At 34.2% G+C, this 16423-nt stretch overlaps 1 protein-coding gene across 1 annotated transcript; it reads right to left on the bottom strand.

The window, feature by feature from the left end:
* Positions 1-5055: 5055 nt before the first annotated feature.
* On the bottom strand, positions 5056-15479 carry LOC131859176 (leucine-rich repeat extensin-like protein 3). Its single transcript, XM_059212738.1, has 4 exons — positions 15465-15479; positions 8442-8467; positions 7311-7389; positions 5056-5520 (listed from the first exon to the last, which is right to left on the bottom strand). Exons 1-4 carry the CDS (start codon positions 15477-15479, stop codon positions 5056-5058), a joined length of 585 nt encoding a protein of 194 aa, XP_059068721.1.
* Between the last annotated feature and the right edge of the window lie 944 nt (positions 15480-16423).

Genomic DNA, 16423 nt, shown 5'->3' on the forward strand with positions numbered 1-16423 from the left:
GCAAAACTATTCACCATTTTTTGGGTATCGGTTGTTTTAATTTCTGAATTACCCGACCCTTCATTTGACATGACATCACCACTTTTCAATATCATTGGTTAAGAGTTTCGTACAAAACCATACAAATGTGAGGCCCATCTATATTTTGGTGAGCATTAACATATTTTTTTTAATATATCTATGTTGATTGGGCATTAACTCCAACGTATGTATTATTTTAAAAAAATATCTATGCTCACTAACGTAAAAAACTTAAACCTTTTTTTATTTGAAATTTTTTTAAACACTTTTTAAATTTATTTATTTTATACTATGTATATATGTATATATAGTACAAATAGCAAACAATTATATATTCAAATTTTTTAATATTATTATATTTTTATTATATTTTTAATTTAATTTTATCTAATTTTAATATATATTAAATGAAATTTCTTTAATTTTTTTATACATACGTAGATAGTATGTTTTCAATGAAAATATATATTTTAAATTATTGAATAATTTAATAATTTTATTATTAGCTATTAATTTTTAAAATTATTATTTTATTAATATTTAGATTTCAATATATTTTAACTTTGCATTTAGTTTTTTATTGTAATTTTTAATTTATAATTAAATTGGATTTTTTTAATTGTTTGTCTTTTTATGAAATTATAGATAATAATTAAAGTTTATTAGAATTAATTTAATCTTTAATTATTCAAATTTTTACTTTAATTTATATAATGTTATCGATATTTCAATTATAATAAATTTAAAAACTACTTTTACCTTTTTCTATTATTTATTAATTTAATAAGTTTAATATTTATTATTTTTGTTAGTATTTGAAATTTCATATATTTTGACTTTGCATTTATTTTAGTTATTATCTTATTAAAATATTAATCAATGTATAATAATTATATTTTGAATTTTAATTTATATAATAGAGTAGATTTCAAACTACAAAATCTAAATTAAAAGTTATAGAATGAAAGAGACTAACTTTTGATATCTCTCTCTCTCTCTCTCTCTCTCTCTCTCTCTCTCTCTCTCTCTCTCTCTCTCTCTCCATTTATCACCCCATTTCTCTTACTCTCTTTATATTCCTCTCTCTATCTCTCCCTCTATTTATCACTTCTTGAGTCTTTACCTTTATATCTCCCCTTCTCCCCTTCTCATCGTCTCCCTCTTTCTATCTCCATTCAACTCCCTCTCCCTCTTCATCTCCCCTTCCATCTCTCACACCATATATTTCTTTCTCACACCCCTCTATCTTTCCTAAGTTACATCTATCCCTCCAACTCTCCTTTCTATCCCCATCCCTCCCTCTTTCAATCCCTATCTCTCTCACTCTCTCCTTATCACTTCCTTCTATATCTATTTTCTTCTCTTTCCTTGCACTCTATCTATTTTTATATATTTTTCTCCCTCTCTATCCTTCTCTATATATCTCTTTATCTTTCCCCTCTTTATCTCTCCTTGTATACTTCTCTCTATTACTTGTCTCTTTTGCCTTGTTTTTATCCAACTCTTGTTGAGCCTTTATCTCTATCTCCCAATATCTCCCTCCCTCTCTTTATCTATATGTAATAATATCTACCTCTCCTATTTATCTTTCTATTTCTCTCTATCACCAATCTCTTTCTATCTATATCTCTCTACCTCTATCTCCCTATCTCTCTTTGTGGTGCTCTCTATCTATTTCTATCTCCCTCTTTATATATCACTCCCCCTCTCCTTTAACTCCAACTCCATCTATGCCTTCCTCTTTATCTCTACCTCCTTACCACTCTCTCTTTTCTCCTATCTCCTACAAACACACATACTCCATGTTTTTCCCTCCCTGAGTCTATTTTTATATCTTTGTCATTCTCTCACACAAACACTTCCTATTTCTCCCTTGCTATCTCTAACTATCTTTCCCCTCTCTATCTCTCTCTTCTCTCTCTATATTTGTCTATGTTTCCTCCTCTCTATCTCTATCTATGTTTCCCCTCTCCATATCTGTGTTTGTCTCTCTATTACTTGTCTTTATCATCTATCTCTCTAAATCGCACCCTCTGTGTCTCTATATTTCTATCTCTTTCTACCCCTCTCTATATATCTCATTATATCTCCACCTCTCTCTTATATTCACTCTATCTATCCTACTTTATTTTCATATCTTCCTATTTCTTTATCCCTCTATCTTTCTCTTGCTCCTTCTCTCTAGATCCTTCTATCCATACATCTCTACCACTATCTTTCTCTCTCTCCCTATCCCTTTCTTTATGTACCTCACTCTATCTATATAACTCTCTTTGTCTTTTTCTTTCTCTATCTCTCTTATTCACTAGATCTATCCTATTCTATATCTCTATCTCTATTCACCTCTCTATTTATCTACATCTCCCTCCTTTCTCTATCCCTTTATATCAATATATTTCTCTAACTCTACTTCACTGTCTTTCTATCTATTTACCTATTCTGATTTATCTCACTATAACACCCTCTATCTGTATTCCTCCTTCTCCCTCTATATTTTGAGCTCTCTCTCTCTCTCTCTCTCTCTCTCTCTCTCTCTCTCTCTCTCTCTCTCTCTCTCTCTCTCTCTCTCTTCTACCTATCTTTTCCCCTTTCCCTCCCTCTATCTCTCACATCTCTTTATCTCCCCACATATCTCTCTTTCTCACTCCTTCCCTATCCTCTATCCCTCTATCTCTACCTCTCTCCCCGTCTCTTCCCATATATCTTTATCTCTCTTTGATTCCCATCCCATATACCTCTATCTTTTCCTCTTTCTCTTCATCTCTGTTTATTTCCCCTATTTCTCTCTCCTCTACTTCTCTTTACTTTTTAGTCTCTATGTCTATAACCCTCTCTATATCTCCTTATATATATATATATATATATATATATATATATATATATATACATATATATATATATACACATATATATATATATATATACATATATATATATATATACATATATATATACATATATATATATATATATACATATATATATATATATACATATATATATATACATATACATATATATATATATATATATATCTATTTAACCATCTATATCTATATCTCCCTCTCCCTCATCCTCTATATATCTTTACATTTTCCTCTTTATATCCCCCTCTCTATCTCTCCATATTCATCTCTCCCTCCTACTCTCTCTATATCTCTATCTCTTTGTTTCCCTCTTCCTCTCTCACTATATATTATTCTTCCCCCTCTATCTCTATTATATGTATCCCTCTATGTCTATATATGTGCATCTCTCTCCCTCCCTCCCTCTCTCCTTCTCCCTCTTCCTATACTTCTACATCTACATCTCTTTGTCTCTCTCTATGCTCTCTCCATTTTTCTTCTTCTATCTCTCCCTCTCTCTCCCTCTCTATATATTTATTTTCATATATATGTACCCTTCTCTCCTCTCTCTCTCTCTCTCATCTCTCCCTCTCCTCTCCCTCTCACTCTCCATCTTCATCTTTATCTCCATTTTCATCTATCTTCATCTCTATCTCTATCTCTATCTCTATCTCTATCTCCTCACCCATCTCTTCCACACTCTTCCACCACTATATCTCTATGTATTTTTATCTGGATATATCTCCCCTCTCCCTCTTGCAAACATAATATGGAAGATGGAGCCTTCTTATCTTTCTAATTTAGATGTTTTGTTTTTGTCATGTTTGGATCCTTGTAAGTGGATGCATAGTTGGTATGAAGCTATCACTTATTCATTGAGACCTATTTTACACAAACAATGTCATTTGGTAAATGGCCTACCAATTCACCTAATGAACTACACAAATGTATGCAAACAATAGACCATAATCTTCCCTCTCTCCATCAATCCGTACCTCTCCCTCTCTCTCATCCTTTCCATCTTCCTAGACCTCTATATCTATATCTCTTTGCCTCTCTATCTCCATCTCTCCCTTTATGTCTATCTTGTTATCTCTCTATCTATCTAAACACCTAGATCTCTTCCTCCACCTTCATCTCTCTATATATCACTTCCTATCTCTAACTTTGTCTTTCTACCTCTCCCTTTACATATGTGTCCCTCTTGCAAACATAACATGAGTTTATTGGCAACAAAGCCTATTTATCTTCCCAATTCAAGGTTTTATTCAAATCATATTTGGATCCCTCCAAGTGGATACATAGTTGATTTAAAGCTATCACTTCTCCATTGAGACCATTTTTGCACAAACAACATCATCTTCTAAAGGATATGTCGATTGATCTCATGTATTACACAAATGTATGCAAAAAAAAAAGGCAAAAAAAAATTGAATTGACCTTCCACACCTTTTCGGCGTACCCATTGCACACCAAAGTACAATTTCTAGTAAGATATATATGAATTCAGTTCGAAATGGCTATCCAGCCGGCAAAATGAACCATTTCTTAATTATTAGAAGTGCTCATAACTATCCAGCCTTGTCGTTTTAGACAACGCCAGCTCTGTGTACATTTAATTCTAATTTTTGAAACTTTAAACAAAACTTCAATCTACCATTCAATACTAGAAATCAATGAATCAAGATAACAGAGGCCATACCGTACTAGGCGCACGTTTTATAGCTGTACGCTCCATCTAGATGTTCTGTACTAATAGTTTTGCATGGGGAAATTATGAGTTTAGGTGGCACACCACAAAAGAATGAACTGATTGCAGCACAGATTTTCAACGATCCATTAAAACTCGAGTCAGAGACAGCTATTTGAGAATTTAAAAAGGGGAAAAATATGATATGTTCAAATCCCCTGCCTGATTGAAGACAGGTACAACCCTATAATTATCTAGTACATAAAGTGATGGTCCATGGAACAAGCTACTGTGATGTTATTTCGATGTATCCGCCATTATGTCTCTTCACTTCAATGCAATATTCCAGATTGACGCGGCATTGGTTGGTTTCAGCCTTAATGGAAATCAGAATGCATAATAATGACATTGACTACAAGTGAGTTTGGTGAGGCATTAAATGCAATATGGTAGGCTAAGTTGCGACACCATTTTAGACTTCGATTTCTCTGCACCCGATTAACTATATAAAGGCAATCTAGCAAGTGCAAAGTCTTTGTGAAGAGTATTATTGCCGAGGCAGGTAGAAAAGATGGCTTCCAAGCTCAAGCAATGTGGAATGCTGGTTATTTCAATGCTTGTGGTGAGTGTAATAGTTGGTGGTGAGGGCAGAAGTCTTAAGACAACTGTATATGAAACAGATAACTTCGGTGGTGGTGGAGGGTTCGGCGGCGGTGGCGGTGCCGGAGGAGGCATTGGTGGAGGTGTCGGTGGTGGTGCTGGAGGTGGTGCTGGAGGAGGCCTTGGTGGTGGTGCAGGAGGAGGATTCGGTGGAGGAGCCGGTGGGGGAGCTGGAGGAGGTGCTGGAGGAGGCGTTGGCGGAGGCTTTGGGGGAGGCGCAGGAGGAGGAGGCGGTTTTGGAGGAGGAGCTGGTGGAGGTGGCGGCTTCGGCGGTGGAGCTGGTGTAGGTGGAGGGTTTTGACCCTCTTAAACTTTCCTGTTTTGGAAATAACGAACGTAGTCTTTCTGTAGCTCTGATATTAGCTATGATAAGCATGTTATTTCAGTTCTATGCAAGAATCCATTCTGAACAAAGATAGTAGGATTATATGAATTCATTGAACTGAAATTGTTCTACTGGAATACAAATTTATAATGGAACACAAGCACCCTTTTCATTTCTGTCAATGTTAAATTTGATTATTGTTCTGATATTTAAATTGAATAGAATGATACACTACAATCGGCTGTTAATTATGGGAAGAATTATAAATAGCAGGAAAAGAATAATCCAAACTGAGTGAGATGCGAATAATTAACACAGTTTATTAGTATACCGAATTTTTACAATTATAATAGGAGAATGAATTGATATTTTCGTTTCATGCAACATCATATTTACTTAGAAGATCATGTCATGCTAACACCTCGTCTATTTCTAAGCTCTCACATAGCAATGGAAGAGGATTTAGAAGAGGATTGTTGGAAATGTGAACCCTATTTGTTGTGTACGGTGGGCGACCGTAAATAACTTATGTCAAAAATGTTATTAAATTGATTGCAGTTTTTGCAGAATGAATAAATTTGTATCACAAATTTAATTAGAAATTTTAATAGCTGTCGGGATTGATGAAGTGAAGATGTAACCTGTAGAATATATTATTAAATTTGGCATGTAAAAATCCTCTTTAATCTAGATTAGATCTTCAGCTACTTTAGTGACTTGGTTTATCTTAAGTTAAAGTACGTCTTCATACATCTCGACTGATTTATCATCTAAACAATCCTATATTTACTTTTGGGGAGGATTATTGATTTCCTAAAGAAACGTGTTGCTTTTAGGATATCTCATGATATTGTGTTCCTCTACTTGCAAAGATCACTCTTCATATGTCCATTACTCAGATTGTAAGCTGCTATGATAACTCGAAATATACTTGGTTCACTGTTCTCATTCTATGCACTATACGAGCATAAATCTCTGTACATAACCAAAAGGGAGTAATTGTTCCTTATGATGAAAATGTTACTCTCGTATAGAATATCCAGTTTTCTACATCCTTTCTATATGGTTTCTGAGTCCATTATAATTAATTATTAACGTTCAATTAAAAAATGTTAAATGAAAGGAAAGCAATGTATTAAATGGGATAAGATTTTAAGAAAAGGATTAAGAGGTTTAAACTATTTGTTCAATTTAAGTGATATATTTAAATGTTTTGAGCGAAAATATATAAATTTTTTAATTGAAATAAGAATTTGGAATAAAAAATTACATCAGTAAATCGTAAATAAGGAAACAGTTTCAGCAAGTTGCTGAATCAGAGTAATCATGGTTCAAAGGCAATCTCAGAAGACTTTTTAAGATTCATTATCAACAGTTGGAACTGTTGAATCTTGGAGGCATTCATCATCAATGGGTTTTTATCTTTCAAACATTTGCTTCCAGCTCACAGAAGGCACTGAAATTTCTGCAGAGACATTCAGAGTCAAAATTTGTGTATTTTCTGTATGCGTTTTTTGAAAACTAATCACAAGAATTAACTTCATAGGAAATTCTCTTCCAAATCAATTTTGTTTGAGAGCCAAATATCTCACTTTTCGGAGACCAAAAAGTCTTGTTGGTAGAATGCCAGTGAAATAATTACAGCTTAGGTTCAAGTGAATCATATATTTTAATTGGAACAAAGCTAGATAAAGCAGCTTGAAAGGATAAAATACTTACTGGAGAAGCACATTAGGATGACATGGGAAGAGTATTGATTTCCTTAAACCTCCATGCCAGTCACAGCAATTAAACCTCCTCGAAGACCACAATTTCTTGGCTGCAGCTGAGTCAATTTAATACTCACTCTTGAAAGCAAGAAGAGCATCTCTCACATAGAAACATAGCAGGTTCCGTAAACAGAGCAACATGTAATGACCATAAACATAGCATAACACAATCTAATTTAACGACTGATTTAACTCTCCTTTTATATGATTTTTCATCAATGAGCACTATCTAGTCAACACTGCACCATTATGGTGGTAGATGAAGCGACCAACAAAAGGTTCAGCATCCCGATAGAACTTATCTCCAAAGAGTCAATCCATTTGGAAGACTAGTGATATCATCCTTCCTGTAATCAACACCTGTCATTCTTGTATCAAAAGCACTGAACTGATTTTGTATCTTTTTCAGTATGGTATGAAATCAGCATTGGATTGGACGGAGGAACGTAAAAGACGGATGTAGAGAGATTTAGACAGATGATAAAGCTTCCATATGAATGGTATAAGAAGTGTGCCAGAAGGTAGCTAGGCGGTGAAATTTTCAAATGTTCAAAAAATTGTGGCAAAAGGTTTGTGATAATATATAAGTGAGAAAAGCTTGAGCAGTGCAACATTCTAGGACCGACGTGGAAAAAAAGAGATGGGAGGTTGGAAAAAAGGTATTTCCACAAGCGTCGAGCATGGGGTAGAACAAGAAAGCATGCTTGATAGTCTTTTTTTTTTACACAAAAAGCACAGGATGTTCTAGAGATGAAAGAGAGATGATCACCAATAAAGACCTTAACATGGAGTATATTTGGTCTTCAGTCTCAGAAGGGCTTACATTCTCATCCCTTGCATCTTAGTTGATACATAATCTAAATACTGAAATCTTTTTGTTATTTAAGAGATGGGATTTACTTTGTTCTTCAAGGATTTATCACGTAAATTAATATGAAGGTAATATGTTAGTTGTTGTAAAGTTGCACTGATTCCACTAAAATCTAAAATAGTATTTATGCACGATTATAAGGTTTTGCACAAAATTACTAGAGTTGTAGACTTAAGTAGCTAAATTTTAACCTACAAATATAATATTATTTTATCTCATGGCTAATATTTATTTATAGTATTATCCAAAATCCTCAAACATAATTAGTAATGTTACGAGTGTTATCTATTTATATAGCATACTAATTATATTTTAAATCAGAAGATATTTTATTAGTGCCAAACATGTCTAGAAAAAAATTACACAATCTATACCATATGGCTTAAAAAATATATAAGAAAAGAGTATTGTTTTAAGATATATAGATATTCAAACTTGTAAAACATGACCTTTGAAAGCCCAATAAGGAGATATGCATAATTGACTAGAAATTTTTATATTATTGAAATCATGCAAATTCCAATAACCAGAATTTGAGTTTTCATAATCTATATGTCATGTTCATAATCTATTTTATAGAACTAAATTATTTCAGCACATATGGATTAGTCTCTTAATCTTGGCTTAAACTTTTTTGAATTGAAAGAATGTATTTATAATTGTAACGTCATAAAATTGTGACCTTGTAATTTTCGATCGCATTTGGATCTTCACATTGGCGAATGACTCCCTAAGACTGATTGGAGACTCGAGACATGCTCATACCTCCTAGAACATGCATTTCCTTGCACGTCGCACTTCTCTCTCGCATTTCCTATCCTGAATTAGGGTAGGACAGGGGTGTGGTGCCCATGTCCCTGCCTTATTTTGGGCCCCTGTTTCCTATTCCCTGCATTGGGCTTGACAATTGCGAAGCAGGAAAAGTTTCCCTATTTCGGCCTAAGATGAAAAATCAGTTAAATAACCCTAATTGGCAAGTATATAGGATGCATTTTACCCTCTCATTCACACATGAGTTCAATAAGTTCAATAGGCGAAATCAAGTGTTCAAGTGTTCAAGTGTTCAAGCATTCAAACATCCAAGTATTCAAGCATCCATTGAGCATCTCAACTCTCCTTTTAAGGCTAGGTGTTGCATTCAAGTCAAGGATTCAACCATTGAAGAGGGGATCCCTATCAACATTCAAAGCATTCAACTTCACATATCCTTTCAAACAACTCTATCTACATTTCAATTGCATCCTCTCTCGAGGTTAATTCTACTTCAAACATTTCTTTTCATTTACTTGCAAGTATTTTTCATCATTTGGTTAATTCCAAACCTGGGTTTGACCTAAAGGCAAACCCCCAATCCCAACAACATTTCCTCTCTTTTCTGTGTATAGGTTGCAGGTGCCTAGCTGTAATTGTAGGTTTAGACTTCATTTTTAGAGATAAAAAAAGACTTTTCAGCACACGGATTTTTTGGAGGACCAAGTACACTTTCAACCTAGTCCTGACAACTTTTTCTTAAATTTGTAGGGGAGCTTCGCGTCGACATTTTACTGCTAAATCCAGGTGCATAACTTAATCCCACATCTCTATCTCAAGTTATAATCATTTATTTATCATCTTTACACTTAGTCTCAAATTGCTTAATTCAACTTGTCTATTTTAAAAGAGGGTTACTTTACTTTCCAAATTCATTGTCAATTCACTTAGCATTCAATATCTTTCCATTGAGATTGGATCTAGTGATTTCGCCCCCCTCTTTTAAACATAATGTGTGCGAGAGGTTCAAGGGAATCCTTTGTGAAACTTTCACTCCTTTTCTAAGGAGAGTAAAGCTTTCCACTTGTTCTCCTCATCACCCTTTTTCACCACATTACATTTTGGTGAACCCGACATCTTACATGCTTTACATTCAAAATTATTGCATATTTTTCATTTACAAGTTTAATTTTCTTGCAAAACTTAGTGGTTAATTCATTCAAAACCCTAGTTGTTAAAATTATAATTGAACTTGTGTTTTGCAAAAATTGCTATCTATCGTTTTAAATCTCAAAATTGCATTGCTTGTCAAATTCAATTTCTTCATTGTCTTGTTCAATTTGCAAATCAAATTTACAAAATTAAGTGGTTAGTTTGCAAAACCCAAATTTTCAAAAATCAACTTGAATTTGTGCAAACATTGGATTTACATTTAATTTTCAGATTTGGAACTATTTTCAGATATGTCTTCTTGCCTAAAATTCAAAATTTCAATTTCACTCCTTTTTCCAAAATTCAAAATTTCAAAATTCAGTGGTTAGGTCCTAAAACTCTAATATTTAAATTTACTTGGATTTTATACAAATTTCAATCAATTTCAATCAATTTTAGTTTTCTAAATATTATTCAAGGTGGCCCTATCCATTAGGTTTGACCTTTTTCAAATTTGCAATTCAATTTCTTGTCTTTTTCAAAACCCTAATAGGGTCCTATTTTGACATTCAAACCTCAATTTCGCCCATCTAAACTTTGTAAAATCAACCAATTTTTTAGGGTTAACTTTAAATCATCGTAACTTTCATCCCTAAAAAATTTCGAAAAAGTTGGGGGGAACAGATGCACTTTCAACTGGTCCTCGACTTTTTTCCCGAAATTTTGGGAGATTGTTATGACTATATTTAATTGCTTAAATCCAGAAAAGTGGTTGATTTTGTCGAATTTTGATCCCTCTAAAATAAAAAATACTTCCCAATTTCAACATCACAACTTTCAAGGAAATATTTAAAATTAAGTGGTTAATTAGAATCTGCCCTGATTTTAAAAATACTAATTTTGTTAATTTTAATTTTAAAATTAAGTGGTATCTCATTGGCCCTAATTTTAAAATTTTAATTTCTTTTCATTGACCATAAATTATTTTGGAAATTGTGTCATTTCTTCTTTCAACAAAGTTCAAATTGTATAATCATCATTTTTGCATTATTCAATTTTGCAAATTTTCTTCCCCAAATTCAAAATTAAAATTTTCCCTCCAGTGCATGATTTTTACCACAATTAGTCCTACCTATACTATCCTCATTGGAGGAAGCATTAGAATTAAGGCTTCCCAAGGTTTAATTCCCAAAGAGATGGAGCCTAATTTGAGTGACTTCTTCAATGAGGATAATGCTAATTCTTCTCATCCTAATAACATTCCTATCTACCCAATTGATGCTTGCAATGATGAAGAAGAAGCTTTGACTAGAGTTTCCAAGGATCAACTTTCAACATTAGACAATCAATTTGACAACTTTCAACAATGGATGTCCCAAGAATATCCTAATAGTGAAGCTCTTCCATTAATTGAAGGTCTAAAATGCATGATTCAAAGTGAAAAGAATGGAATTGATATATTGCATGGGATTGCCTATATTTTTTATTCTAATGTTATGCCTATTAAGAGTTGTGCTGAGAACTTAGGTTATTCACAACCTTCTATAGAAATCAATCATTTTATTCCTTTGACCACTTCAATGACTAGTGTTCCTACTTTCACTTCAAACATCATGGCTACATCAACTCAAAATGTCATACCTACAACCATTAGTCATGGGGGCAATCCCTCTTCTTCAATTAATCCTCCATCTTTATCTTTGCCTTCAATAAGTATTCCTCTTGTCTCTCAACCATTCAATCTAACACAAGGGGGCAATTAATCCAATCATTCTATCCCTCCTTTTAGTGTCCCGTTTCCTACTCAATCATTGCCTATGCCTACTTACCATAGTGTTCCACCACCTTATTCTCAATCAATTCCTTCTTTCAACTATATCACACCACCTTCTGAATCAAACATGTATAACATAAATTCTTCAACCGAAGCAACCATTAATAACCTTTCTCAAACTGTGTCATCATTGCAACAACAAATTTCTTCTATGAGTCAATCCAAATTTAGTGTGCCCACATTTGATGTTGCAAGCCCACTTTCTCTTGATATTGTTAGAGTTGTCCCTCCTAAACATGTTGAAGTCCCTCAATTGGAACTTTATAATGGAAAAAGTGATCCTTTAACACATGTCAAAATATTTCAAACTTTGAATACTAACTTTGCTTATGATCAAAGATTGCTTGCCAAATTGTTTACTAGAACATTAAGAGATAAGGCTTTATAATGGGATTGCTCTTTGCCTTCTTATTCTATTACTTCTTTTCAACAATTAGAAAATGCTTTTATTCAACAATTTCAAAACAACATATGTCCTAAAATTATTTTGACTAATTTAATGCATTATAAACAAGGTGTTAAAGAAAAAGTGACCAATTTCATTGGTAGATATAAGCATTTGTGTTCTCAAATTTATTTTCAAGTTCCTGATAACAACATTCAAAGAATTTTTATTTCTAATTTTCAAAAAGAGTTTAGAGACAAACTTCTCCTTTCTAAGTTTACTTCCTTTCCGTAGTTGTGCACAACACTTCACAATTATCAACTGACTATGAGTCAGTTGGAGCAATCCACTCCTATGGCTCCAAGTGATAAGGGTGATAGTGCTCAACAACCATTTGCGAAGTTCAAACTGAGCAAAGGATTCATCAAATTCAATGACACCATCAACAACAACAATGTGTTCCTCCTATTTCTAAACTATTCAAAAGAGAAAGACAATTTACTCCTTTGAATGAATCTTTACATAGTATTATGTCTGAGTTGTTACAAAGAAATGTTATCAAACTTCCTCCAATAAAACCAATTGACACTTCTAAGGCAACCTCACCTTACTCTAATAATAATTCTTTTTTTTCAATTTCATCGTCAATATGGTCATGATACTAAGAAATGTTTTGAATTAAAAAGTAATATTTAGGACCTAATTGATAATAATACTATATATGTGGTAGGTGTGAATGATAAGGGAAAAAAATTAGTAGCTCCTCCTAATCAAAATCTTAATATTTTTACTAATCCTTTACCCTCTCATACCTCTAACGTGATTGAGACTGAACATACCTCTTTCTCTCCCTCTGAACATACCTCTAACGTGATTAAAACAAAAAACACCTAAGGATCCATGTATCACATTTGACACTAGTGAGACCATTAGAGCACCTAATGGCCCCTTATACATAGTTGTGAAGATTCAAGACAAACCTTGTTGTGGTGTTCTTATTGATCCCTCTTGCATGGTTAATGTCATCACTGAGGAATATATTTATACTTTAAATTTGCATAAACCAATATATGATGATACTAATGTGGTTGTTAAGTTATTTGATGGATTTTCTATTACAAGCTAGGGTTGTCGTTGCACCAAAAGATAGACATGTCAATGCTCGATACAACCACTAGACTTATAGAATCCACAGGAGGTTATTAAACCATGTCACAAATCCCCATGAGGCACGATGGCCCACTGCCAAAAATCCCCTTCCCAACATCACTCGTCACGGCCTACATGATTCGAACATGTGACCAAGTTTTGATACCACTTGTTACAAGCTAGGGTTTTCGTTGCACCAAAAGATCGACCTATCAATTCCCGATACAACCACTAGACTTATAGAATCCACAATAGGTTGTTAAACCATGTTGTGAATCCCCGCGAGGGACGCTAGCCCACTACGAACATTTTCTTGTCCTTCCATTGGTTCTATCACACTCCCTATTGAGGTTCACACTAAATCTATGGATGTCAATTTTGTTATCATTCCTTCATCTGAATAATTTCATGTGAAGTTAAGCTACCATTGGCTATCTTTCATGAAGGCTATTGCTTCTCCAATCTATAAGTGTTTGAAATTTCCCCACAATGGAGAAATCATAACTATTAACGATAGCTTATTTTGACCAACCGAGATAAGCCCAGGTATTCATTACTTTTGGCCTCAACAATTTTAATCTCTTCCACCGAGAAGTGATGCTCTTTTTCAATCTTATCAAAAATGGAAGAAATATATGATCTTATCCTTAAGCCAACCTAGGACTCCATAACTTTATAGTCCCATCATTCTTGAAGATGAAGTTCTTCCCCTAACAGATAGAACTAATCTTCCTCCTAAGGAAGATTCCCAATCTATTCCTATGGATGAAACTATGCCTTCTCCTAAGATGAACAATAATATTCTTCCTTAGGTTAGACCTGTACCTCCTTCTCATGATGGACCTGGTCTCCTTCCTACACCAAACATTCCTCCTTTATATGGTGCAGTTCCACCTCCTTGCTCTTATAGAGAGAAGAGACCTGCATCCCCTCTTGTTCAACCTAAACTAACTCAACCTAAACCTCTAGCTACAAAAGATGAGAATATTCATCCTTTAACAAACATTCCTCCTTCAACAAATAATCCTCCTTCTTCTCAACCTTCTGCTAAGACTCGACGAAATCGTTGTGCGAGAGAATGCTGACAAAAGCATCATGCTTGAGCTCATGAAGTTGTTCCTCAAAATATTCAATCTCCCAAAACTACAATAGTTGACATGATTCCATTTTCTCCTCAGCAAGATGTTGAACCTACATCTCCAAAACATAAGTTGCAAATAACACGTGATGATTTTACTTCTATTCATGTTAGAGCTTCTCTTTTTATAAATCTTGATGAAGAAATAGGTAAAAATGTTATTCATGATGGCAATACAACTCGTAATGCTTATGATAGTGAATATGAATATGTTGATGTTGACAAACATTTATCTCTAGAATTTTCCAAAGCCTTAATCCTAGCTCCTAGATTCAAACAAAGAGACTTAGCACATGAGCATAGTCCTTGTTTGGATCTCGTGATATCTCCATCTATTGTGCTCGATGTTGCTTCTCTGGTATTTTTCCTACCTTCCCAAAATAGTGATCAACAAGATCAGGAGGTAGATGTCATGCTAGACTAGCTACATTAGCACCATAGATCCTCTACCTCTCTCTCTTTTCTTTCTCTTTTGTGACCATTCTTCTATGTGTATTCATGTTCTTCTATTTTCCCTAGTAATGTCTACTTGAGGATGATGCAAAGAATTGAGATCTCTTTTGGTCTCCTTAATGTTGGCTCAAAAGACACTTGTAATCCCTTTCCTCCAAGGTAGTTTCCTTTCTTTGGGGAATGACAACTATTCTATGCATATATACATGATATACATGAGCTATCATATAACATACTGACCCTGAGGAAAATGAAGCCACCTTGTTCTTTGTGTTTTGTGTTCATTATCCTTGGGTTTATTCCTCGATTGGTGGCTAAATCCTTGCGATAACGTGCTCCCTTTCTCTTTTTTTCTTGGGTGTATCCCACCTTAAAGAAATCACTCCCAATAAGGTGTGCACAATCTCTTTAATGTGGGGGCATACACTCCGCTCATATTTTCCTTATGGATACTTAAAGTTACTTAGTGAACTTGATTTTTCTTTGTAATTTTTGGTACCCTTTCTTTTTCATGACTCATAGTAGGCAGAACCATGCTACTTGCAGTCATAGTTCTCTCTCTCTTGATCTTCCCTTAAAATTTGTCAATCAAAGTCATAGGATCCTTAGTCCATTAGGGGCATGGTGTATCTTTCCTCCTTGATGTGGTTAAAGTTTTTCAATCTTGTTTCCTTGTACTTTACTAGTAGTATTGGCGTACGCTTATACTCCCACTACTAAATATAGTATTATAAAATTGCAACCTTGCAATTTTTGACTGTATTTGGGTCTTCACAATGGTGAATGAATCCCTAAGCCTGATTGGAGACCCAAGACATGCTCATACCTCCTGAAACATGCATTTCCTTGCACCTTGCACTTCTCTCTTGCACTTCCTATCTTGAATTAGGGCAGGATAGCAGGGTGGTGCCCCTATCCCTACCCTATTTTGGGTCCCCTTTGCCTATTCCCTCCATTGGGCTTGACAATTGCAAAGCAGGAAAAGTTTCCCTATGTCGGCCTAAGATGAAAAATTAGTTAAATAACCCTAATTGGCAAGTATATAAGATGCACTTTCCCCACCCATTCACATATGATTCAATAAGTTCAATAGATGAAATCAAGCATTCAAGATTTAAGGAATTCAAGCATCCAAGTATTCAAGCATCCATTGAGCATCTCAAGTCTCCTTTCAAGACTAGGTGTTGCATTCAAGTCAAGGATTCAACAATTGAAGAGGAGATCCCTATCAACATTCAGAGCATTCAACTTCACATATCCTTTCAAACAACTCTATCTACATTTCAATTGCATACTCTCTTGAGGTTAATTCTACTTCAAACATTTCCTTTCATTTACTTGCAAGTATTTTTCATCGTTTGGTTAATTGCAAACTGGGGT

The sequence above is a fragment of the Cryptomeria japonica genome, chromosome 10, assembly GCF_030272615.1.
Source record: "Cryptomeria japonica chromosome 10, Sugi_1.0, whole genome shotgun sequence".
Classification (NCBI taxonomy): Eukaryota; Viridiplantae; Streptophyta; class Pinopsida; order Cupressales; family Cupressaceae; genus Cryptomeria; species Cryptomeria japonica.